Below are 26,227 nucleotides of genomic sequence, written 5' to 3' on the forward strand. Positions count from 1 at the left end.
GTATACACTTCCGGTTACCAGGTACAGCAGCTAAGCCCAGGGAGTCTAATTCAGAGTGAGCACGAACAGGCTCCCAGTCCCCCGCCCCCACCCCACTGACCAACCACAAATGGATGTATATACAGACGTGTCCGCTCAACCCCTACTGAGCAAAAAAAAAAAATCCCGTCAACAACCTACATCCAACTGAAAAGCTGCATCAAACACAACATTTTCTGGAACCCTTGTTGAGATTTTTTTTTTTGTCTCTCCTAAGCCAGGAGTTTGGAAGGAAGAAAGGATGGAGCTCTTCTTCCCACTTGTCAGAAAAGGATATCATGGAATTCAGAGGAGCTACATGCAGAACGGTTCAGGCCAGACAGTGCCTGCTGACCTCTGACCTCTTTATATAGATACTTGTCACTGCAAACCCAAGTGACTTCACCCTGCTCACACAGTCTGGAAGCCAGGAGGTTTCCTTGGTAACAAGATTATCTGGTTTTCCCTCAACACCAGGCAGCACCTTCAGGCAATTGCATAGTTCTTTTTGCTGTTTGCAGCTGTCTCCATGGCAGTGAGGTTCGCACGGGGGTTTGGGGAGCAGGGTGTGGATTCTGGTGATGAAGATTTTAAAGTTATTTGCCCAGGAACTACAGGGGTATTTTTTTTTATTGAAATAGAAAGAAATGTTTATGACCTTGCCTTGCTGGGCAAAGGATCTTGGTCTCTTGAGGCAGGGGAGGATGCTGTCCGGGAAGGGAGTCAAACAGGATTGGTGGGAAGATGCTAAGGTTTAATCGGTTCTGTTGACTGGATACAGGAACGGGCATGGAGGAAGAGCTTGAGCAAAAACCGAGTGCGATAAATGGGGACTCTTAAACCTGGCATAAAATTGGGCAAAAGGCTCAAGAACTCTAGAGATGCACAGTCCCATCTATGGATTAAGATACATTTCTTTCTGGTTTCTACAGATCTCTGCAAGCACAATGCAACCTCCGCAATGGATGCGAGGCCAATGAGCTGAGTTTGATGTTGCTTCTATTTCTGAATGGGCTATAAATCAGGCACAGCCGACCAGCAGCTCGTATACTGCAAGCATCCCAGATAGTGAATGCCCAAAATGTTTCATATGACACCGTCGCATTACAGTGTCAAAAGGCTGGACACCACTGCCAGTGTAGATGGCTATAGACTTCCAACTCATCATCTCATATACCCCATATCATATATGTAAATGGACCATAGGCAATGGTCCCTTAACTGTAAAAGGAACAATCACTTCTTGAGTGTGTGAAAGAACTGGACTGCCAGGTTTCTCTTGCAGAGAAAAAACCGTCACCTCTTTCCCAGAGGCAGCTAGGTATTAACAGTGTGGTCCTAAGGGCCATCAACTAACACAATCTAATGGGCTAAGTACAGGAAGCTCAATGCCTACAGCACACACCCATGGGAGACCTCGGATTTCATGCAGAGGTTTCGTAAGTCTGAGCCACGAGATCTGGGTTAGTGCCACAGAATTCGCCAGAAAGAAACGGTAAGGGGAATGGAGAAACAACTCAGCTAATCGAGAGGGTGTTTTCAAACTCAGGCTCCATAACGCATATAGATCTCACTATAAAAATATTATTCTTAAAAAAATACATAAATGTAAACATTCCATTTCTATAGTGGGCTCCTAACCCCCACCCATACCGTGCTACTCATTTTAGACTACAGTAAATACGCGTCCTCTTTCTCTCTCTCGATTTTTCAAGCTAGTCCAATTGTGCTTGCAACTGAGCTCCTGGACCCTGGTAGGGGACCTAACAAGGTCTCTCACAGCGGGGAGTCCAGCAAAGAAGTCACTGTCAAGAGGGTGTGTCCTTCCCCTGACCTGGCCCTGGAATGTGGAGTGACTCTGCCAGCTGGGGCTGGCACCTGGCTCGGACTGGGAACCAGAAGCATGTTCAGTGAGTAGAAGGGGAGAAGGCCCAGGCTCTGCCTAGGTAACCCCTCTGGGCCACTAGTTAACCCCCCTGTTCTGCCTGAAGCTCCTGCGATGAAATTCACAGCTCTGGGTTGGAGTGGGGAAGAGAATGTTGTGTTAATACAGCTTTGGAGTACACCCTGTGATTTTTTTTGTTTTGTTTTTTTGTTTTTTTTTTTTTTTCAAACAGGACAGAAAAGGAGAACATGAACAGCACGGCTAAGGCAAAATGTCCAATGGCACATCAGAACTCTTTTTTTTTTGTCATTCATTGTGTTGACATCACAAGGCAGATAGATACATTCTGTAAACATACACGCTATACAGTACATTGACCATATACGGAAAGGAAACAAAAGCCACCCTGTATGTCTTTTTCCTTTCTGGGATTCTGTTCTTTCAAGTCAGACGGAGTTGCTGGGAGTTGAGGGAGAATTTTACGGTTGGTGAGAGAGACACTTTTCTTTAGGTTAAAAAACAAAACAAAACAAAATAATGTAGTGACTTAAAAAAAATAAGAAGCACCCCGGGCGACCACTTAGAGGCAGTAGGGGGAAGAAATGACCATTCACACCTCAGCCTATAGAAACTTAGAGTCACAAGATATGGAAAAAAAAAGTCCTTGACAGCAGGGGACATTTTTATGTTTTCCTGCTTAGTAAGGGAAAACAGTGAAAAGCAGTTGTTATTATTGTTACTGCCATCATTATTGTTACTACAAAGTTAAGGCCATCCGGATCTTAGATGCAGAAAGTCTGTGGTCTCTCGGTTGTGCATTTTTGCATTGACAGTTATGTTTTGTTTCTGTTTTTGTTTTTTGTTTTTGGCAGTTCTGACCCCTCTGGTGTTAGACTGGAGTGGGGAAGGGAATCATAGGCCTCTTAAGACTGTGTAAGAATGAAGTTGGGGGAGCTGGCCGGAGGGTCACCAGTGCAACTTTCATTTAAACATTTCGGGATGTAATCGTTACACCCCTCTGCATCCAAACAAGCAACAACTGGGGTTTTAGTGAAGTGGGATTTGAGAAGTTTGCTGAAGCTCCCCCTAAAAGATGCAGGAAGGAGTCTTAAAGAAGGCTAGGGTATGAGGATGGCCCATCAGTGCGACCCTAAGATCCAAATTCTCCTCACTATTCATGGCTGTTTTCTATGCACCAACAGCACTAAGTCCATCCCCCCTCCCCCGCCCCGAAGTGTTCACTAACCCAGTAGAGCAAAGGATGATTTCCCAGTCCCCCCCCAATCAATACACCTTGATTAAGAGACCGAGGAGTTTTCAAATAATTGCGTATTTATAAAGTTTTTGAAACCTATCTCTTTTAAAAAACACTGGGAATGGATGGACTCCGTTATAGATGTAGGCATTACAAAAATACAGTATGAAACTGTTCACTTTGGAATGGTTTTAGCTGTAAACTGACACTATGGGAAATGGGGTTGCTTCTACCAGGGAAAGGGCACACTGGTGAGTTAAACTCTCCAGTAGGACAGTCACCAAGAGAGGCAACCCAGTGTCTAGGTTTTCAGTAAGAACAACGCCAGCAGAATATGTCCCCAGAGTACATTCTGTCTACCTTCCTCTACCCTTCAGATGGGCAGGGTCAGTGTTCACCCAGAAGGCAGGGCCAGGGCAAGGACTTTGACATTTTGCTTCTATTACCTGTTCTGTCCTCTGAGGCTTTTCTAATACCCATTGGTTCGGGCATTAAGTAATTCAATGAAGAGTGTTCTGTGGTTTCCTGGGAAGAAACTTCTTCAGGAAGTAAAGGACTTTGACTCCAAGAGTTTTGTCCCAGAGATGATATCATATCCCTCAGAAGCTTTCTCTATACCCATTTCTTTTTATAAAAATCTCAGTACAGAAGGGAAAATTTTTGGCCCTTTCCTGGACATTGCCAATGATGAGTGGAATCACTGGACACTAGCCAGTCACCTTAGAAGCAATTTGGCTTTTGTTGTTATATAAGGAAAACAATACAATTAAGGGTAAAAGGTTAAAAAAGGAATTCCCTAAGAAAAAGATGTCAAGAACATTCTGGTCATGAAGATTCTTTAGATATGTTGGGCTAGACTTGACCATTGTAACTGTCAAAGAATCTAATTAAATACCATTGAAATAAAAATAAATATCCCTTTCTTCCTTTTTTGTCTTTTATTTAAAAGGGAACTGATTGTACAATAAATATATATATATAATGCACACACATATATATATGTGTGTGTATCTGTACATTTTTGTCTTGCTTTTTTTGTTGTTTCACTTTTTTTTCTTTCTAGGCAGAGTCTCACTATGTAACCCTGGTTAGTCTGGACACACTATATAGACCAGACTGGCTTCAGACTCACAAGGCCTGCCCCTGCCTCTGTAATGCTGGGATGAAAGTTATGCTCCACTACATTGGGTGGAAATTTTAATGAACAGCCTAACATTAGCTCAAAACAAGATTGTGGTTTTGCAGCTTCATCGTGGATTCTTTACTCTAGTTACGCAACAACACAAACACATACCTTGCTTCTAGAAGGGGTAATACCACAGATAGATAGATAGATGATAGATGATAGATAGATAGATAGATAGATAGATAGATGATAGATAGATAGATAGATGATAGATAGATAGATAGATAGATAGATAGATAGATAGATAGGATGGATGGATGGAGAGGGAGAGAGAGAAGAGACAGACCAACAGAGAATGTCAATAGTCACAGAAAGGCAGAGTCACAATGACAATTCTGCTTACACTTTCACCATCAAGGCCATAACTTGATCCTGTAGGCAGACTGATCGAGGATTTGGGGAACCTGAATCTGCTACAAAGGCTGGGATAGTATGCAGACATCAGCCACATTCAAACATACTTTCATTGACTGTAGCCCACAGATAATTTTAACAAGGGCAACATGTCTTATTTTGATTAAATGATATCCCTTAATAACAAAACTTTAGGGCGAATCCTAATTCAGAGTTGGCCAGTCACTTGCTCACAATAATGATGACCAGCAGATGAGGGCAGGTTATCCTTGGTCCTTGAGACCTTAGGACCGAGTGGGAGGTACAGTCTGTTGTCCTCATCCATGAGTAGTCCTCCTAAGGAAGGCAGGGGTGATGTGTCCCTAGGAGCTCCATACATGGAGCCCAGGGTGGTCTGAGCTCTGTCATCTGCTCCCTCGATGTGCTTTTGAAACCTCACCCTGAGCAGCCTACACCCCCAAGGCAGTGAAAGAGATGGGCGGAAGCAAACTTTTAGATTGTGCACGCCCCTCCCCAAATGAATTCTTAGAATGACGGATTGTCTGAAACCGCGGGAGCGGCTTTCTCCTTCTGTGGAAGCGGGTTTATCCACACGAGGCCTTTCTTTTTCAAGGCTCGTGTGCTATTTTAACTACCTGCGGAGGAAAACGAAGCCGGCAGCTCTAAGGGCTGCTGGCACTGGAACCAGGTTGCCCCGTGAAGTCCAGACCTGGCAATAATTCCCCAGCTCTCTCAAGCAGACCATGGAGGGGGCAGTCTGAGAAGTGTAGCTTACCTCTATGCTATTCCTTTCTTTAATTTTAATTGCTAACATACCAGCGACTTAAAAATGACTCATGCACTCAATAAAAATGAAACTACTTGAGGGAAAAAAAATAAACAGAAAAAAAATGTCACCTCCCCTTTAATGGTAATAAATGTAACTTTAAGCCAAGACATGAGCAAAGTAACAGATTTATCCTCAAACAAGCTAAGTGGGACAAATGTAGCTGGCTCTGTACTGCAATTCCCCAGGCTTCCTTATTATTATTTTTTTTTTCTGAGCTATCTTGAGACTTGAAGCGGGAGGTCAAGCGTATGGTTCTTGAGACCATATTCCGTGGGAATATACAAGATTCTGGTATTGGTTTGTGATGATATTATGAGTTCCCCGTGGAAACAAAGTTACCTTTCATTAAAATCAGTTAATGCATCACCACTTGATTTTTATTACTGTATTAGGGCTCTTTTTTCCAAATCCCTTCCCTTTGGCTTCACTAACCATGTGGCTGTTCAGGTTGGGGCAATGCTGACAATGTATTTCAAGGGTTGTTCATCATGTTTTAGGTTAAAAAAAATGATTCCTCAATATTCTAGGATTCCCAGAAACTGAAGGAAGGAAGCTTTAAGAAGCCCAGGAATGCCGGGCGTTGGTGGCGCACACCTTTAATCCCAGCACTCGGGAGGCAGAGGCAGGCGGATCTCTGTGAGTTCAAGGCCAGCCTGGTCTACAGAGCGAGTGCCAGGACAGCCTCTAAAACTACACAGAGAAACCCTGTCTCAAAAAAAAAAAAAAAAAAAAAAAAAAAAAGAAGCCCAGGAATGTGACTCTCCGTCAGACCACGCGGGAATATTTATGATCTCCCTTTGTCTTTCAACAATTTTTTTCACACTGAAAAACCTTTTTGTCTGATTTTTGTTGAGATGTGGTATCTCTGTGTAGCCCTGGCCACCCTGGAACTCGCTCCGTAGAATAGGCTGGCCTCGAACTCACAGAGATCCACACCTCATGTACCACCCTGGCACAGATTTTTTTTTTAAGAGTGGGGAAAACTACACATTGGGGTTACCCGAAACATCCTCTTACCCATGGGGACATTAGAAAAAAAAGTAAAAAAAAAAATAAGCACAGATACGAGACTAATCAACAGGGCACGGGAGAGATGGACAGCTAATGCCCACAGCACCATCCTGGAGTCAGTAGGGGTGTGAGGACAGCCCCTGTAGGTCATAAAGACTGTTTTAAGAAATATGATCACCGTAGAGAGACTTCTCAAAAGGATCCCCTTTTTGAAAATAGCTGAATTCAATCAGAAAATATCCGTGAAAAAAAAAAGAAAAACAATATAAAATTTTACAGTCCGGGGGAGCATGGGAGCAAGGTTTATGGGTTGGCGAGCGCTGCAGATGCTGAAAACAATGGTGGCCTGAGGTCCTTAGAAAGTCCTGCAGAAAGGGTTCATTGGGTAAGCCACAGGAAGAGAAAGCTGCTGACTGGCTGGAGATAGATGAATCAGTCCCTACGCTTCAGCGGGGGAAGGGGGTGGATGGGGGGGCAGGCGCTGGGTTCTTTGCTTTCCAGCCGGTCAACTTCATATCGGTTTTAACAGAAGGAAAGTACAACACTGTAATCTGGAAGCATATGTAAGGCAGCAAAGAAAAAAAAACCTGTCACTCTAGAACAGCCAGGTCAAGGTAGGTCCACTTTCGGCTAGGCTAGCAACTGGCTAGAGCTCACAGCATTTTGCTACACAAGATATGTATATATATATATAAACAAAACAAAGACCCACACAGCAGAAGGGGCGTGGCAGTGTATGTGTTCTGTGTTTGTGTGTCTGTGTGAGAGGAACACACGACAAAATGGAAACCCCACCCCGCCTCCGGTGCCAACGGGTTTGAGTCCAGTCAAGTCAATTAAGGCTACTAGGTAACCAGTTGCTATGAAGAGTCCACTCCAATCCGAGCAGCGGTTGCGCCGCGGCACTGATCTCGAGGACACACGGAAAGGTTTAGAGGAAAAAGTTAAGAAGTTCTCGGGGAGGAGGAGGAGGAGAAAACAGTAAATAAATAAATGAAGCACACGCATGCACGTCGTTTCCCAAGTGAGAAGGAGAAAGATGCGAGGGAGAGACCAAAGCTAATCCGGCTGCTGCGAGGCAAGGCAGGCGTTTGCTCCCAGTTTGCAGTGTCCCAGTTAGTGCCAGGTACAGTGAGGTCTAGGCTTTAAGAGGTGGAGAGGCTGCCCGGAAGAAAGGGGAGGAGAGAGAAGTGGTCACATGACAACACAGCATTGACAGCGCTTTTTCTTTTGGGTACCTGGGGCGGGTTCTGTGGCCAGGCTCTCTTCCTTGCCTTCTGGGGAGGAGGGTTCTGTGGTGTCCGACATGGGTCTCCCGGACACCAGCTCGGCTGCGTTTCCATCGACGGTGGACACGTCCGTGACTGTCTTCTCTCTTAGGGACTTCTCGTCGTCTTCATCGATCAGGACTAGTTCCGCCTTGATGGTTTCGTCGTAGCCTAGCACCTTTTTAGTCTCCTCTTCATCCTCGATGTTTTGGTAGCCCATGAAGATCATGGTGACCGGTTGGTCCAGGTTGGCCTCTGGCCCTTCCGTGCCGCAGGGCTGGGCCTGCTGCCCAGGGTTTCCCGGAGCCTGATCTTTCCTAGATTTTTGCACCATTTCTAACTTGGCTTCTTTGCAGAGCATGTGTTCCTTGGGGTGGCCCAGGCTCCCATCTGCAACAACAGTCCTTTCCGACGCGTGTACCCTGAAGCTCGATTGTCCCGCCTTCTGGATGAGGTCGTCCACATCTCTGGCACTTAATCTGTGGACTCCGTTTTCTACCACGGTGCCGCCTGAGTGCACCTCATACACTACTTTGGTACCATCATCATAGACTTTGACTCCTCTCTGGTGGACCCCCTCTGGGCCAATGGTGGATGCAGAGAGAATCTTGGTCTCTCCTGTCTGTCTGTCTTTCTCCACATTAATTTCCATGGCGTATATAGCTTGAATGGAAACAAGAGAGAGGAAGTGCATGTTACAACAAAAAAAAAGCCAGTGAATGGTTAATTGCCAAACAGACAGAAAGAAAAAAAAGCGGTTTGTGCCCTTTCTATTGCAACCACCAAGCATCCTGAGTGTTAGCGTGAGGCGGGCAGTGTGGACAGAGGTGGTTGGTCGTATGCGCTCTTCACACAGCAGCTTAACTCACTGGGAAGACGGATGCGAACAGTCTCAATGGCCTCGGACTTTTTAAGAGACCAGCTCAGATAAGAGGCTTCGGATCTAACAGGGCATTGTGATGGGAAGGCCAGAAACATGTAAGTGATCTTGGCTGAGATCTCTGCCTAGGCTTACAGACGACTTCGGAGACGTGCCTACGTTCCAGAACCTTACAGTCATTTCCCCAACTATTTCATCAACCATGCACCTGTTTTTGTTTTTGTTTTCTCTACATTTTCTTGGACCTGCTAATGGAGAAGATGCCGAGCGTTTTGCAGGCAGGACACAGCTGTCCTCCCCTGCACTACGAGTAGCTATTCTGCAGCAACTGAAATAATCGGAAAACATTGACACTGCGTGCTCTGAGAGCAATCCAGCCATTATCTGACCTCCAGCTGAAGTGTAAAGCTACTGTGTGACAACGTAAAGCTACTGTGTGACAACCCCAGGGCGAACCCTTCATAGGACAGGAAGCATCCTTCAAATGCCTCAACGACCACAAGACCACAGCGACACATGGAAGTCATATAGTCATTATAAAGGATTATTTTCAGATCGCATGTGAGTGAGAACAGCTGTGTCACTCAGCAAAAACAGAATCAGTGAGAGGACAGGTGGTCAATACACCTGTAGCATAGGAACGGTGGATGGTGTCTTCAAAGACCTTCTGACCTCTCTCTGACCTCTCTCCGTCCCCTCTCTCTCAGTCTGTGTTTTTCAAGGCAGGTTTTCTCTGTGTAACTCCGGCTGTCCTGGAGCTCACTCTGTAGACCAGGCTGACCTCAAACTCACAGAGATCTGCCTCCTTCTGCCTCCCTCAGCCTAGGCTGAGAAGAGCATCACCCGAGAGACCAGACCCTCCAGCCACCTCACATCTCGATGCTTTTACGAGCCAGCTTCTCCTCTGTCCTAGAGCCTCCAGGGACAGCCAGCATTTGTGACCTCTCTCCCTCGGAGGCTCCCTGTGAAACACGCGTCGTGGACAGAATGGGGCAGCAGGCCCGCAGAGCCACCCTTCACCTTAGATGGCACGCACCGCACGTACACCGGGCTCAGCGGCTTCAAAAACCATTGCGGCCTCTTCTCTCCACCCTCCCCTCATCTTGGGGTGAGGCGACACTGGGAACACAGTCTAGATGTGTACTCTGTAAGCCGGAAGTCTTGAATCCTGTCTGATCTCTCCCTTCTTTCTAACCCCCTCACATCCATCACTGAGGAGCGTGTGCCTCATGGCCTCCCACCCATTATCGTTATCCTCAGCACAGTTTCTTTCCACCGGCCTCAGTCCAGACCCACTCAAGTCCTGAGGAGGACACATGAGGATGGACACAGGGCGGAAGGCAGGCTGGGGAAGGATGGTCCCCCATACTTTTTCAAAGGCTGCGTAAGAAGAAGGAAAGTCACCTGGGAGGTGGAGACAGGAGGATTAGGAATTCAAGGCCACTCTCCCAATGCATAGTGAGCTTGAGGCCAGCATGGGCTACCTGAGGATCTGTCTCCAAAGGGAGAAAAGGAAAGAAGGAAGGAAGGGAGACAGAAGAAAGAGGAAAGATGAGAGGAAGGGAAGAGAGGGATACAAAGGAAAAAGGAAGGAAATGGAGAGAGGAGAAGGGAAAGAGATGGAGGGAAAGAAGGGGAAAAGAGGGAGGGAGGGAAAGAGGGAGGGGTGAGGGAGGGGGAGGGAGGGGGAGAGTACAGAGAGGAAAGATTGCTAACAGATACTATGTGGTTCACACAGTCTGAAATCTTTTCGAGCAGGCTGTGTGTTGGGGAAGTCTGCTGAGCCTGCAGCCATGCTCCGCCTGCAGCCATGCTCCGCCTGCCCGAGTTACCCTTCTCAGAAACCTGCTCTTCTTGCCTGTGGGTTAAGTACCAGCTGCCTGGCTTAGCTACGGCTCCTGTCAGAATGTGTCCCCAACCTTTCTCCCTCCTCGCCTCACAGTCTGTGTTGCTTTCCATACACACGCACCACCATAACCATCACAGTATGTTCAGGACACTGCCCAGACTATCCTGGGCCTGTGGTCCTCCTCTGCAAAATCCTTCGTACTTTCTACGCGTCCATATGCGACAGTCGTCAAGGTCAAGATCAGCTGCCTCTCTTCCCGGATGCTTTCTTTGAACCGCCCATCTCTAAGTCACCCCTTTCTTCCTAAGACTCGCTGAACACTTTCTAAACATCTCTGGGGACGCCGAAGAATTTCTACCTGGCTGTGTGTTTGTATAGTCCAGGATGGCTCTGAACCGCCAACCTTCCCAAGTGCTGAGACTGTAGTGTGCACCACCGCTAGTATTTGCAGGGATGATTCATCAGATCCATAGATTTTTGGGGGTGGGGTGGGGATCCTTGCCTACCATCTATGTGTGATCTTCTGTGGCCAGCACCTACTCCAAGACGTTTTCTTCAGAAGGTACCTGATATACACATTTGTCAAACAAACATAACTAAGTGGTCTTCACCCATCACAAATACTTTGTATAATAGGACACCAAAGAAAGGCTCACAGTTAATGCTTGTAACAGTTTAAGAAATGAGCAATAACATCATTCCAGTTGCTTGCATGATTAAGATACAATCTGTTCAAGGTAGACACTGAGCTAAAATGATTCAGAAGAAAAAAATCCAATGTCTATTTTCCACAGTATCCATTTAGAACGTTTTAGACGCTTGGCATATAGATAATGATTTTTTTTCAAGTGACACTATGGGAGGCCAACCATTATTTGTCACAGAGGTTCATACACAAAGACTGTGATATAAAAATGGTATTTATCTCGGCGATTTCCTGGTTTTTATGTACAGCATGTGATTAGAAAAGCAAAATGGATATTTACAATTTTACATGGACCCCAAAGCTTGTTTTTTTAAAAAATATTAGTTAAATTAAAAATTCAAATTTGGATTAAAATATATCTTACCACTATTAACATAACACTTGATGGTGTCGGGTAAAGTATTGAATTATCTCCCAAATTTCCAGTGACATATGAGCAAAAAGATATATTTCCATGCTGGTGTGACAGGATTCCAACAATCAACACCGGGATGTTTATAGAGATGTCCCTCTCTCTGCCCAGAACACCCTCAAGGTTGGTCCCTTATGGCCTCTTCCCCATCACTCTGCACCCAGCCTGCTTTCACTGTGGTGGGCGTGGGGGCGAGGGGGTTGGAGGGGGTTGAGTAGCTCTTCTCTGGAAAGGTCCCGCAGGTCCACGGTAAAAAGAGGAAGAGAGTTTAGTGTGAAGGAAGGTAAATGCTGGGTGGGGTGCAGAGAGGTGGGGAGGACAAAGGGAATCAGAGGACGCAATCGGAGAACTCCTGCTGAGCTGGGGTGGGAGTTAGGCAACAAGCCGGAAGTCCAAACTCCCATTCCTTTTAAAAACTCCGCATGATGCGCAAACTGGCTTCAGATTTGCTTTCCAGCCTCACCCTCTGGAATACTGGGATTGCAGGCACGGACTACAGTAGGGAGAGACCTAGGCACCTGCGCCGCTGACCACGCCCGTTTTTGGGCGTGGCTACAGGTGCATTCGCGGGGGGGGGGGTGCACAGGAGAGCAGCGGAGACTGCCTGAGCGCTGACCTTGGGTTCTCAGTTTCTCATGTGAGTGATTTCTCCCTAATAAAATAACACACGATAACACACGACATCACTATCCTGTGTATGGTAATCTTCCTCTATAGACCACCACACTGGCCTCTGAATTCCCTTTTATTGTGTGTGTGTCGTTTTAAATGTTATGAAGTGTGACATAACACTGGGACAGGACCACAGGCGAACATAGTTTAATTAGGGGTGTGGGTACATGCATATTTACAAGCACATTTTGAGCATGATCAGTTCAATGTTTCTAGAATTGACCACAGAATATTTTAAGTTATGACAGATTTATGTCATAAAATAAAATATACACATGGACATTTTTTTCTTCCAAGTTAAAAAAAATAAGGCTTCAAAAGGAAGCACAGATTTCTTTTTTTTTTTTTTTTGTGGTTCATCAGGGATGTGGGCCCAATTTTCTCTCTGCATTTACTCTTCTTTGGTAAAGGGTACCTAGGAGGACTCACTGAGAATCTCCGACTTAATCAGAGGCAATGCTTAGCCCTCCCGGATGGAAACATGGAAATGTCCGGTAAACTACCAGAAAGCTACACAGGAGGTAAGGAGGCTTACCTTGGTGTTTTTAATGAGATTCATAGTTTTCTTTTGCTCTTAAACAGTGACATACCAGAGGGTAGAGATGAACCAGTAGGGTACAATCCATCACTTCAGTTTTAGCTTCATGTTTCCTGGTTTTGTTGGTGTTAGGACAGAACCCAAGGCTGTGTTCATGCTTTCTATGCCTGTGCTAAACTCTTTTTTTTTTTTTTTTGAGACAGGTTCTTGCTATGTAGCCCACTTTGCCTCAAACTTGCCATTGTTCTACCTACCATTCAGCTACGTCTGCAGTTGTCATTTTATTTTATTTTTTGAGACATAGTCTCATATAGTCGAGGCTGTCCTCAAACTCACTATACAGTTCAGAATGACCTTGAACTCCTGAACCTCCTATCTGTCCCTCCCAAGTGCTGGGATGACAGACGGATATCACCATCCTTGGCTCCCTGACCTGTTTTCCTTTTTTATTTTGAGACACAGTCAAACTCAGTCGCCCAGGCTAGTCTTGAACTCTTTCCTCTCTCTCCTCTCTCTCCTCTCTCTCTCTCTCTCCTCTCCTCTCTCTCTCTCTCTCTCTCTCTCTCTCTCTCTCTCTCTCTCTCTCTCTCTCTCTCTCTCTCTCTCTCTCTCTCTCTCTCTCTCTCTCTCTCTCTCTCTCTCTCTCTCTCTCTCCTGTGTCAACCTGTCCAGCCTTGGGATTACAGGCTTGTGCCTTCAGGCCTGAGAGTATTTTGTTTTCAATGCATGCAATTTTGAAACATTGGGCACCAGGAAATTTATATCGGAAGCCTCTCCCTTCTAGTGTGGCTTCACCCCCAGCTACGTGAAAGACCCCCGGCTGACCGTACAAGTCCTTACGCCCCCCCCCCCCATGAACGGTTTCTGCAGTCGTCTGGGCAGAGGTGAGACTCAAGCGGGGGAACATGAGGAAACAGCTTTCTTGGCCAGGAGCCCCTCCAGGACTCTGCAAGAGCCCCGAGGGATTGCGACGGATCCGAAGAAAGGCTTTTCCACAGTTTCCAGGAAACGGACCTGGTGGGTGAGGGACGTGAGGTTCAAGACTGTTTAGAGAAAAGTCCCGCTGAGAGGCTGCTTAGAATAGGGAAGTACACTTTTAGTGCCTGGGATACACAGTTGTTGATTTTCAAACCTTGTGCATTGACCTCAGTAGGAATGGAACACACAAAACAGTTCTGCGGCTCCCACTAGATCAGCAAGGGTGGTGTGTCTGTCTTACTGATAAAGATCAAGGGCCAACGTGACTCGATTCTCTGAAGGAACACAGACAAAGAGTGGCTATTTTGACGCTCTGATTTGGAGCCTTAGTTCTTGTCCCAGACACCCAAACTGACAGAAACCTTTGTGGATGGCCTAGGGCTTTGGGCAGCCTGGAGAGCTAAGTCTGAGGAGTGGCAGTACTTAGTTCTGTCTCAGACTCGTTCCCAGGCCTCCCTTCAGCTCTGGCAAATAGAAAGCAACTGTGAGGGTGTAAGCCGCCTCTCACAGAGGGCCGGAGCACTTGGCACAGGAAGAGGAGGGGCAACCAGCAGGACCCAGCCTGCCTCAGCACCAGTGTAAGCCCACCAGCGAGACTGACCCAGGAGGATGGAAAATGCCATCATCACGGTGCAGTCCCTTGGCTTCAGGCTTGAACGCCTAGCTCACTTCCTTTGCCCCTCCAAGGTCCTAAAAGATGGGGGGAATGGTGGAGGTCTATGTGTAAGTAGAAGCAACACATACCTCACTGCCGTTTGTCAAGTCTGTTGGGAGGTGTCCAAAGACGCAGAAAGACCGGTGAATCTGAACATGTACCCGGGTCACACCCATCTTTGGATCTCATCATTCCTCATTTACACAGGGTTGGTGCAGCCTAGGTGGCTCACCAGCCAGTGGCGTGTGGAGTGCACAGGAGAGCAGTAGCAGGCAGATCTTTATCGTTACTCATGACAGAGGATGTTCAGTCAGGGACATTTTGCCTGAAAGATCCCTTGTAGCCAGCATTGTAACCTATCACAGGCAACTTACACATATGCCTGGCTTACTGAGCAAAAAAACTACCTATATGTGGTCTTCCCCGCTGAGCACACGGATAAGTTCTTGAGGTTGGACACATAAGGTTGGCCATTGTGATATCAACAATGAAAATGAGGGAATTAATTCAAAGTGGCTTTTCCCTCTCGTCTCAAAGGTCCGTCTCTTACTCCAAAAGCAGGAATGAAAAAATGTTTCTTGACCCAATTGTTTTCCTTAGTATTCTTCAGCACAGTAGGGTGTTTATAACCTAACAGTTGCATGTAAATAGTTAAATAAGCATCTAGCATGCATATAAAGTAAATGACAGCTTACAACAGTTTATCGTCTTTTACAAAGAAACAGAAGGGAGAAATTCAGAGGTTTCCAACATGAAAAGAATGGTCAACGTTTACACAATGATGAAAATATTGATATTCCTGATATGATAATCACGTATTTCATCTCTATCCTGAATTATCACCGTTTACCCCATAATACACACAGTTATTCTGTATCAGTTAAAACAACCTGAACACCTAAAAATAAGTAAGTAAACAGACATTAACAAATGTGTGATGTTGGTGGGTATAGACAAATCAAGTTTCTTATCTCTGGTTCCATCCCTTTGGGGTTAAGAAAAGCAAGCCAGGCTAAACAGTTCCAAGAACCACATTGTAGAGGAGACACAGAGATCCAGGAATCAAGTCTGGAAAGGCATCCAGCACCCTGAGCTATGGTTGCTCTAGGCTTTGAGCACCGGGTCTCAATTCTCTTCCCCAGTCGTTTTACCCCGAGAATCCTAAGCTTCGTAGAAGATACTGGAGGTTGGCACTCAGAATTGTTTTTTAACATAGGATATATGCTGGATTCCACAGGAGTGTAATACTCAGGATAACTTAACTCTAACGGCAGTCTTCAAAGAGCGGAGGCCACCGTGTGCCAGTGTGGAACCCTAACCCTAAAGCTACACACTGGAGCCTCATTGTTGTTTTAATGCAAAGTCTCTAGAACGATTAGCTAATGTTGGAGATAAGTGCATGTGGATCACAAGGGTGCCGTGTTTCTGGAGTCAAGATGGAAACATGCCCTCTGGGTGTTGGGACAGTCATCAATCAGATCTTGATGGCTGAGGATGCCCATAGGTGTTGATTTAAGGCTGCCAAGAACCAAGAGATCTTTAATGACCCAGGTTTTAAAAAAATGTATTTTCAGAAGTACAATATGATTAGAGCCTTTTAGAAAGTAGATTTACATCCACATCCATTCGCTAAGAATGTATTTGCATATAAGTACAGCTTCCCAAGGAATCAAATGTCTTGTGGCCAGCCTGTTTGCCAGGCTGTTTCTGGACTGGGCCGTTGATATTCATTGTCAGTTATGGTTTACAGTCACTGGGTCATTATGCATTTGTGGTCTCCTCAAATAGGAAGGGTGTCAAGTTGTAAGAGAAGGTATAGTCTTACGTGTGGCTTCAATTGGATGGTGCATTACTGTTGAACTTCACACTGTACATTGCTTGGCTATCAATGCTGCCCTGATCCCTCCCTTCCCCTCTCTCCTCTCTCCTCCTCTCTCTCCTTTCTTTCTCTCTCTAAGACAGGGTCTCTATGTACAGTCCTGGCTGTCCTAAAATCCGCAGGTATCCTTCTGCTCTGCCTCAGGAGTGCTGGGATTAAGGGTGGGTACCACCGCATCCAGCCTCCGTTTCTACCTCTTGCTGTGAATTCTCACACTCCCCATCAACGGGCTGACTGGCCTTTTGGTGGGATCACATTTCATGTCCTTTGTGGAAAAGGGCAGAAAAGCCTCTTGCCACAAATTTCCAGGATCCATCAGCATCAAGTTGGTAGTTACAGGTGGAAGGACATGTGACTTTTCAACGTCTGTCACCCCAGTTGACTTTAGACATACACCCTGGGGCACCTGAGAGAGTCCCCAGCATGAGCTGCAAGCTTAAGGCTCCAGCTCACCCCTCCTCTAGATCTCCAGGGATGGGGCCCTGTCCTGTGTGTGACCATATGTCACTTACAGTGTTGAGAGACTTCTATTAGACACTGAATTTAGTTAGTGGATATTGCCACCTGTGTCAACGATTCGCTTTTTATTTTACCTTATATCAAAATGAAGGACTTTTTTGCTTCAAAAAAATATTCAAGTTGACCTATATACGGTGTATTCTGGCTTGAAAGCCCATGATTACTTTGTTTTATTAACTCTGCTATTAAGAGAACATGAATTTACCTAGAGTGGATTAAACCAAAACCCAGTGTTCATGTTTGAATGCCCCTGCACTGCCACTAACTGCAACTCAGGACAGCTCATTCCTTCATTCAGCCTGACCCACCTTTCTGAGTACAGCAAACGGGTCGGCGGAGAGATTTGCTGTTTGCGTCCCTGTGCTCTTGCCCCTGGGGCACTTTTCTGAGAGTGGCTCTTCGTATCCCAAACACACAAACACAGAGCGTGCGCAGTGTCTTACCGCTAGCCACCTTAGCAAGAAGCACACATTTTTCAGATTTCTGCTTCCATTCCCAAATATCCCCCAGCAGCTAAGAACTCCAGAAAAGTGAAGACTTCCATATTCATTTTTACAGGAACAGCTCTATTCTCAAAAGATCCTTGCGACGGGACCCACAAGCACCTTGATAATCCTTTCCACGCAGCCTCAATCACAGCCCCTTTCCGGAAAGTTCAGCATCAGCGAGGAAAACAAGAAGCCCGGAGACACGATACAGGTTCACCTTAAGGGCAGGGGTACTAGAAAAATTATGTCCCCTTCCCACAAGGCTGGAGGGACAGATCCCTGTGACGACTTTACAGCTCGCTCCCACTAGTCCTCAGCTACCCACGGGGGCCAGCGCTTGCCCTGTGTGGCCACTGCCTGGGCCACATCGCGCGAGACTGGTTTGAGGAGAGACTTTCCTGCACGAGGACACCTGTCTCACCAACCAAGCATGGAGAGCACAAGCCCCCTGGGCAGTCCTGGAGTCGAAGCCAAAGGGTTGCCGGACTTACCAGCCGCTCTGTGGTGGTCCCCTTCCTGCCCTGGTGATGATGGATGCTCTGTGGGTGAACCGATTGGCAGGTCAGGGAGCTGAGAGGAAACCAACTTAACTGCATCTGGTAGCAGAACCCAGAGACTACAACAGACACAGTGCTGGGGGGGGGGGGGCGGCGGCAGTGGGTTCACTGCCCAGACGGCAGCTCACTTGCCCCAAAGGTGAGCAGTTGCCCAGTGGATGGGAGTCAGGAGAGTAGCTGAGGCAGGAGGGATCCTGGCCAGAGAACTCCGGCCCCAGGAGTGTGTCTATACGGGGGAAGTCATCAGAAAGATCCGGAGCCCGGGACAAGGAGTCCGGAGGGTGGGAAGGAGCAGAGGCGGCCCAGTTACTAGAGGCGTTACGAACTTGGTGCAATTGAGCAAACACGGGGCATCCACTGAGATGTTCCTGGATCAGTGTGTCCCCTTCTCTCCTTACCACACTGAGCTGCTCTTTGTTCCCCTGCAACGTTGGTGCTGAATCCAGGGCCTTGGACCGTGCTAGGCAAGTCTGACACCCTGACACCCTCCGGCAGAGAGAAGCGACGGTGGCAGCTGCAGAGTCCCCTGCCCCACTGGGTGCTTTAGTCCGTCTGAAACTACTGAAAGGAATTCCTCATCCTTGAAAGACAGACTGTGTCCCCTACTGCCAAAAACTATTTTTCAGAAGATTTGAAATCATCTCTGAACATAGTGCCTCTCTCTCTCTCTCTCTCTCTCTCTCTCTCTCTCTCTCTCTCTCTCTCTCTCTCTCTCTCTCTGTCTCTCTCTCTCTGTCTCTCTCCTTTATTTATTTACTTATTTTTTTGTTTTTGTTTTGTTTTGTTTTGTTTTGTTTGAGACAGGGTTTCTCTGTGTAGCCCTGACTGTCCTGGAACTTTCTCTGTAGCCCAGGCTGGCCTTGAACTCCCAGAGATCCACCTGCCTCTGCCTCCCCAGTGCTTGGATTAAAGGTGTGCACCACCACCTAGCTCTTTTTTCTTTTTTATGAAAGTGAAGTGTTTTTTTTTTTTAAATCAGTTACTGTGCTACGGTATAATAACAAAACCTGATTCATTTGCAGCCCTAAATACTAAGTAGAAAGAGCTAGTTTTCAAAGTGGGTCTATGGTTTAGTATTATTACTCTGCAGTTCTCTTCTGGCAAAAAAAATATATTTAAACGCATAAATGATTTTTGAAAGCTATAGACCAATATCACATGCATGGCATGGCTGTTTCCACTCTTGGTTTGGATCGTTTCTTTAGAATTCACTGCCTGATGATTCCCAAATGTAAATGCCTATGAGGGTTTGCTCTGACTTTCCCCCTTGCTCTGCCCTCCCCGAGGCCATTATTATCACTTTTCTGAAACACAAAAGCCAAGTATCTACTCCTGTGTGCTGCCAGGCTCACCCGGGTGCAATCCACTCAGCGTGTGGCATCCTACCCATCATAAGCACTGACCCTCCACCCCATCACTCCCGGGATAAGGCTGAGTCTTCCAGGTTAAGAACATCATGTTTGCACAACAGCACGGCGAGTCTGTACTCTAGTCTAAATAGATTTCCTGTGATTCTTAGCCGTCTTTCCTGTCCTATTAGACCAGAAGACTCAATGAGAACAGAGACTTGCTTATCGAGACTTCCCTGGGACCTAGGCCAGCACCAAGTGTGCACTCAATGTATATTGTTAAATAAGTTAAATCAGCTGATTGTAGTATAGATATAAACAGCACTCATAGTAAGATCTGGAGCTAAAACAAAGCAGAACGCAAGGTCACGGTGGAAGGAGTTGAAAAGCCATCCATTCCAAAGATTTTTAAATATTGCTAAAATACAATTTCTTCACATACAAGAGTGACAAATGTGCTTAGCATGTATTTATCTTAGCAAATCCACTTCTTATTGATACGTAGAGACTATACAGACCTTTAACCTATATTAAACCAACACGAAATTTTAGAAACAGATTTGTGGCTTGCCCACCAGCTGTAGTATCTAGTTTATGCAGTCCCTGATTGTCTCAATCAATAAAACATAAATTCAGGGAAAGTCCAGTATGTCCTCAGAACTGGAAAGGGAGCTTTCTGAGACATATTCATCCAGAAGACCACTTTTTCTAATGCACACTAGGGCAAATTCCAGGATTAACCCCATGATTTCCTACTGCAGGCTGAGGGTCCAAATAACACCAGGTGAACTCACCATTGGCTTGGCAGAGGATGTGTCACCAGGCCAAGGAGGGGGACCGTCAGCTGCACTCGGAGGAACACCTTGACAAGCCCACTTAGGAGGTAAGACATGAAGGGGATGAACACTGACAGGTATGCCAAGGTTGAGGCAAGGAAAGTCCTGGAGCCAGCAGACAAAATGAACTGGGCATCTCCCAGAGAGAAGCCAGGATGCAAAGAAGGAAGCCGGGCTCTGTACAATGCTACCCCTTTACATACCTCACGGTTAAGCCCCAGGCTCTTAGAACAATCACTCATTAGCAGCTGTGCGGAGCTACTCCCCCTGTCCCCAACATTCCCCCACCAGAGCCTGTGCTGCTGCTCATCTGCAGCTTCCCTGGTATTCTGTCTTGTGGCTTACTGCCTACAGTCCACGCGCCATCCTGGATGGTAGTCTTAACTCCTCCCACTTTGGGCCTCCATCAGTACTTTGCCTGTTTCTCATACATCTCACACCTATCCTAACTCAAAAAAATATATGTATGTGTGTCTTGAGTGTATAGGTGTGTCTTGAGTGTATAGATGTGTGTGTGTGTGTGTGTGTGTGTGTGTGTGTGTGTGTACACATGCATGCATGCACAGAGGCCAGGAGAGGTTGTAAGGTGTCTCCTCTGTCACTCTGCATTTATCCCTTTGAGTCAAGGTCTCTCCGTGAACCTGGGTGGGGCGGAGCTTCATTTTCCTGGCTAGTTTGGAAGCTAGCGAACCCCAGAAATCATTCTGTTTCTGCCACACCTTGGAGATAGGGTTGCAGGGATGCCTGGCTTCATATGTTGGGTCTGTAGTCTGAAACTTAGTCCTCATGATTGCAGGGTCCACGCTCCTAGCTGACCAGCCATTTCTCCAGCTCCTTATCCTCTTTATACCTATTATGTTGCTTTAATTCTGGCAAATCTTTTTCTTACCCTCCCCCCTTTTATTAGCCTTCACACCAGAAAGATCTATAAATAGACACCGGGACTAGGATCACTTTCACTCCATGCCAGCCAGGCCTTGCACTGACTCACGTGAGTCTGAACAGTGCAGGATGTTCTGATATTGGACCATTATGTTCTTAGGTCAAAGGTGGAATTTCTCTAAGACAATGGTATAAAAATACAAAACCAAACAAAACAGGACACAATACAGATACGGTGTCTTATGCCTGTCATCCCAGCATCTAGGAGGCTGAGCAAGAGAACATCCATGCCTTCAAGTCAGCCTGAGTTACATTACCAAGTTCCAGACCAGCCCAGGCTACAGAGTAACACCCTGTCTTCAAACAAGAAGAGTAACAATGAAACCCCAGTTGGATACGTAGTACACACTTCTAATCTCAGTACTCAGGAGGCAGAGGCAGGAAAATTGCCACAAGTTTGAGTCCAGCCTACTGTATGTAGAATTCTGGCCCAGCCAGGACTACAGTCTAAGACTGTCTCAAACAATGCCCCCAAAACCAGCACTCGGGATGCAGAGGCAGGCGGATCTCTGTGAGTTCGAGGCCAGGCTGGACCAACAGCCTCCAAAACAATACAGAGAAACCCTGTCTTGTAAAAACCAAACAAACAAGCAACGGGACACAAGGGCAAGGTGGGAAGGCATTGGACTGGTGGGGTAAGGTTCACATTTCCTTTTCTCTTTGCCCAGCTGCACAGGATCTGACACTTGGATCCCTGGCAGGAAAGACAGACTTGAATATCCTTTTGCTGCAGGGAGGAAGTCAGTCAGGGACACAGTTATGAAGCTGCCTGGAGGGAAATCCCTAAAGATGGATTGGATTTGAGCCAGGGGCAGAGTAGCCATACAAACATTGCATATTTTTTCTCTAACCTTGAGCATCTATTACTCCTGAACTCAGATCGCAATTGTCTCTCTGCTCTCATTGTGGTTAGCGGTGGCGGCAGTTTGACATGAGCCAATATGAAAGAGTTAGGAGCATTTAGATAACAGTGGTTCATGAAAAGATGCACGGCTATCAGGGACTAGAGCACCTGAGGACAGGGAAGATGACTAGACCAGACTGGGAGACATTCTGAGTTTCATTCAAGACTTCCAGATATCTCTGGACCTGGACCTCGGCAGGTGTGACTTCTTGCATTTAAATGAAATGAAGATTCAAGACCAAGAAAGACCTCAGAGGTTGGTCACATGTGGGACTAGTACATTCTACATTAAACATAGGGTCGCTAGGGGGAACATTTTAACAGCTAGAAGCAGAAGCCACTTGTGGACATGAGATTGTGCTTCTGAAGGAGTCTGTAGCTCAGGGCTTATGTCTTATCCTACTCCAGGAGGCTGTTCCTGGTTCAGATGTGAATGGGTGATGGAGGTACCCTTGTCTAGTGCCCACCAGCTGCAAGCCCAGTGACTGCTGCTCTTGGAGGGCTAGGGGCTACATGACCTCTGCTCGGAGGCAAGGGATGGAGAGTGAGACATCTGTGGGAGACCAGAGTACCCTCCTCAATGCATCATTAAGTATAAACCTTAGGGTGGGTGTGGTGGTGCACACCTTTAATCCCAGCACTCAGGAGGCAGGGACAGGCGGGTCTCTGTGAGTTTGAGGCCAGCCTGGTTTACACAGTGAGCTCCAGTCAGGACTATATAGAGAGACCCTGTCTTAAAACTAAACAGAAAACAGAAAAAGGAGGAGAAGATAAAGAAGGATAAGGATGATGATGAGGAGGAGGAGGAAGGAGAGGAAGAGGAAGAGGAGGAGGAAGAGGAAGAGGAAGAGAAGAAGGAGGAGGAGGAGGAGGAGGAGAAGAAGAAGACACGACTTTGCCACATAGCCAGGAAGTCTGTGAAAGCTCAGCACACAGAATAGCAGATGTCCTTTAATTGGCCTTAGTCACTAAGGTGCCCTTGCTCTGTCAACACTGGGGCGGCGGGGGAAGGTCTCTCAGCGTACTCTCTGCTGTCAGAGAAGATAGAGCACGTCACATATGGGACAGAAATTCAGAGAGCATCTTTGTTTCAGCACAGCAGTAGTTATGAAGAGCACAGACAGCTAAAGCTAGAGGTGCAGGCCTGATGAGAACTCTTCTTGAAACATGACTTAACAGGCAACCGAATATTGAGATTTTTCTTCCAGTCGTGGCATGGAGGTTCTGGTGTGGTTCCAGGACACCACAGACTGGGATAGGATAGGAATCTAAGATCAGTATCCAACAGCAAGCCTGGGATAGGCCAGGACACGCATGTTCCTTGGCTTCACATCGGAACAACAATACAATAGATGGGTACTTGCTGGTTGCCTTAACTGTCAACTCGACAGTCTAGAAGCAGCTGGGGAAACTCTCAATGAGGGTTTTTTTTTTCTAGACCCGGTTGACCTACAGACATACGTGTGGGGAACTGCCTTAAGAGTTATTTTATGCACATGAGTGTTTTCCCTGCACGTACCGTGTGTACCACATCCATGTCTGATGTGCTCAGACCTCAGAAGAGGGTGTTAGGTCCCCTGGAACCGGAGGGACATTGTGGGTGTTGGGAATTGAACGCGGGTCCTTTGCCAGAGCAACTAGTGCTCTTAAATGCTGAGCTGCCAATCTCTCCAGCCCCTTGGGAGACTGTCTTATGCTAATTGGTGTGGGAAGACCTGCCCACTGCGGGTGGCACCATCTTCTAGGAAGGGGATCCTGGATTATGTAAATGAAGCAAGGTGCCTGAGTTCGAATATGCAGGCAGACATTTACTTCTCTCTAATTTTGATTGTGGGTGTGATGTGATTTCCTGCTTTAAATTCCTGCTGCTTTGACTTCCCATACTATGGCAGACTATAGCCTGGGATTGTGAGCTAACATAAACTCTCTTCCTCGAGGTTGGTTTTTTTTTTTTTTTTTTTTTTTTTGGTCCAGGTATTTATCACAGCAACAGAGATGAAACGAAAGCACATACCATATGCAATTTATACTCACATAAAATACTGAAGGCTCTGGTAGGCAACAATGTTATTTAAAGAGTGGAGGGACACATTATAGTTTAACCAGGAAAATGTAACCAAGAGGAGCAGAATGAACCCTTCTTGACCAGCAGGGCTGCCATGACATTAAAAACCATCAAAGACTCAGCAATATTATTACCACTTCCTCTAATATATGTGGGGATCATATACAGGGATACACAAAGAGCCATTGTGTATGTAAACACCACACACATACACACACATACATACACACACCATCCTCCTCCTCCTCAGCACTCATAGATAGAGGATGCTGGGATTGACTCTGCAGCATCTACATAGTTCATGCAGTCCAAGCTAGAGCTAGATTCTGTAACCAGCATGCCTGTGCCTCTAAAATTGAGGCTTTTTTTTCAGTATCCTTGCTCTAGAATAATTTCTCACTAAGCCTTAGTAACAGCAGTTGATTGACTCTAAGAGGTCCCCATTGACAATTTGAAAATAGACCTCTTAAAGTCCCCCAAGCGGGAAGCATTTGGGGGGTTTCATTCTAAGGTCATAAAATGACCCTGGCATGGATCATACTCTTAGTAGCATGTGTGCCCATCCTCAGACTTCTTCCTTTGCTAGTAGGTGCAGCAGATGGAGAAGTCATGAAGGCTTAGAACCCCAGAGGTCAGGAATCACAATGTCGGGTGACAGGGGAAAAAAAACCAGAAATGCCTCCTAAGGGCCCATGGAAAACATATCCTCCTAAGCCTGAGTTCACCCATCTTTGGGCTCCCAAAGTCTTTTTGTCAAGATGCCTCCTACCTCTGTGAATGCTTGGAGGGTCCAGAGACAACAGTGGGAAGGCAGCAGGAGGCAGTGAGGGCTTCTGGGATCAGGCAACAAACTACAACACGGCTCCATTTTTGGCTTATTACGTAATGGACTACACAGACATCCATACCAGACACAGCCAGCTTGGGGGCAGGATCTCTTCCCTACCCAGACTATCAGAGAAAAGTCCAAGGAAGGTCCTGGCTAGAGGAAGGAGTATGGGGAGGCGGGAAAGGGCACTGCACCAAAGGACTGCATGATTCTGCAGATGCCAGGGTCTGTGGGTCCCTGCGCCAGGCCCAGCATGGTCGGGCAGTGACTCTACCTCCTTGATACCATAAACGCTGACATTGTATGCGCCCAGGTTCCGGTGGCTCCGCCCCCGTCATCCGTGCCCCAGTTGAGTCACAATCTAGAGGGGTTGGGCTTCTCTCCCAGATATGTGGTTGGTCTTTTTCTCCCAGGGTTCCTGCTGGGGCGTCCCTGCCACAGGTTCTGAGAACAGAGGGTTTCATTGATGTCTTCTCAAAGACCACCTACAAGGGAGCTCAAATCCAGGTCTTTTATTGCTGGGGGGTGGTGTTCATGATACCTTGTCTGCTGTTTTATTTTGCCTGTCTTTGGCACCAGTCAGAACTGTCCTACCTGCAAATATCTGGCCTGTGGCCGATCTAGAAGACAGGCATTACACATCATCATATTTTTAAAAAAATCGGTCCTCCATTTTCTCCCCTAAATGGCAACGGAAAATGTTCTGAAGCCCCCTCCCCTGACCCCTGATCATCTTCCTGAGCTAGAGGCTGTGTGAGAGCCACATGAGTAGCAGGTAACAGCTGATGCTCCCACGTGTCCTTGCGTTTCAAAGCCCATCTATTGAGGGCCAAGATGAAAAGAGCAACTTTTGAGTTTGTAGCTGAGGTCAGGGGACACAGTGAAGCATGGAGACATAGTTCCAAGTTTATCCCCACAGTCCAGGAAGGCAGAGGAGGGGGACAGGAGAAGGACCTGCCCCTCCCGTCTGTCTGGGAACAGGGGTACTAGAGTCCAACTCCCACTGTTCAGGGCTCAGGGTCATATGTCATGGAAGGAGGGAAATTATGCGTCACCCAGTTTCCCTGGGAGGCTAGAGAGACTCTAGTGATCTAGGAGGATGGAGAGAAGGAAGCTTTCCATCCTCTCCAAAGAAAGTTCCAGAGGCCTTAGAAGGGTTCCTAAATACCAAGTCACCTCTCATGTGACCGGTAGACTTAGTGGCTGGTGAGGGTCGACTGGTTCCTGCAAGGGACTTAGTTCTGACTCCAGCACATTCTTTGGCCAACCCTTTTCAAGAAAAGTCCAGACAGCAAGTCTCTGGGGGAAGGCTTGAGCTGGGAAAAGAGAGCCAGCCAGTGTGCTAAGAGAAGTACCAAGTCAA

At 46.7% G+C, this 26,227-nt stretch overlaps 1 protein-coding gene across 5 annotated transcripts in view; it reads right to left on the minus strand.

The window, feature by feature from the left end:
- The window catches only part of Palm2akap2 (PALM2 and AKAP2 fusion), a 454,171-nt gene that overhangs the window by 164,961 nt on the left and 262,983 nt on the right, over positions 1–26,227 (minus strand). For 3 of the 5 annotated variants that reach the window (XM_013124459.3, XM_013124460.3, XM_013124458.3), the window contains exon 7: positions 7,777–8,469. The exons of the other annotated variants lie outside the window; for them this stretch is intronic. In XM_013124459.3, the coding sequence (XP_012979913.1) occupies positions 7,777–8,469 (693 nt within the window). The remainder of the gene's footprint in view (positions 1–7,776; positions 8,470–26,227) is intronic. 5 annotated transcript variants of the gene reach the window in all.

This window comes from Mesocricetus auratus, unplaced genomic scaffold (genome assembly GCF_017639785.1).
Source record: "Mesocricetus auratus isolate SY011 unplaced genomic scaffold, BCM_Maur_2.0 Super-Scaffold_6730, whole genome shotgun sequence".
NCBI classification, from domain to species: domain Eukaryota; kingdom Metazoa; phylum Chordata; class Mammalia; order Rodentia; family Cricetidae; genus Mesocricetus; species Mesocricetus auratus.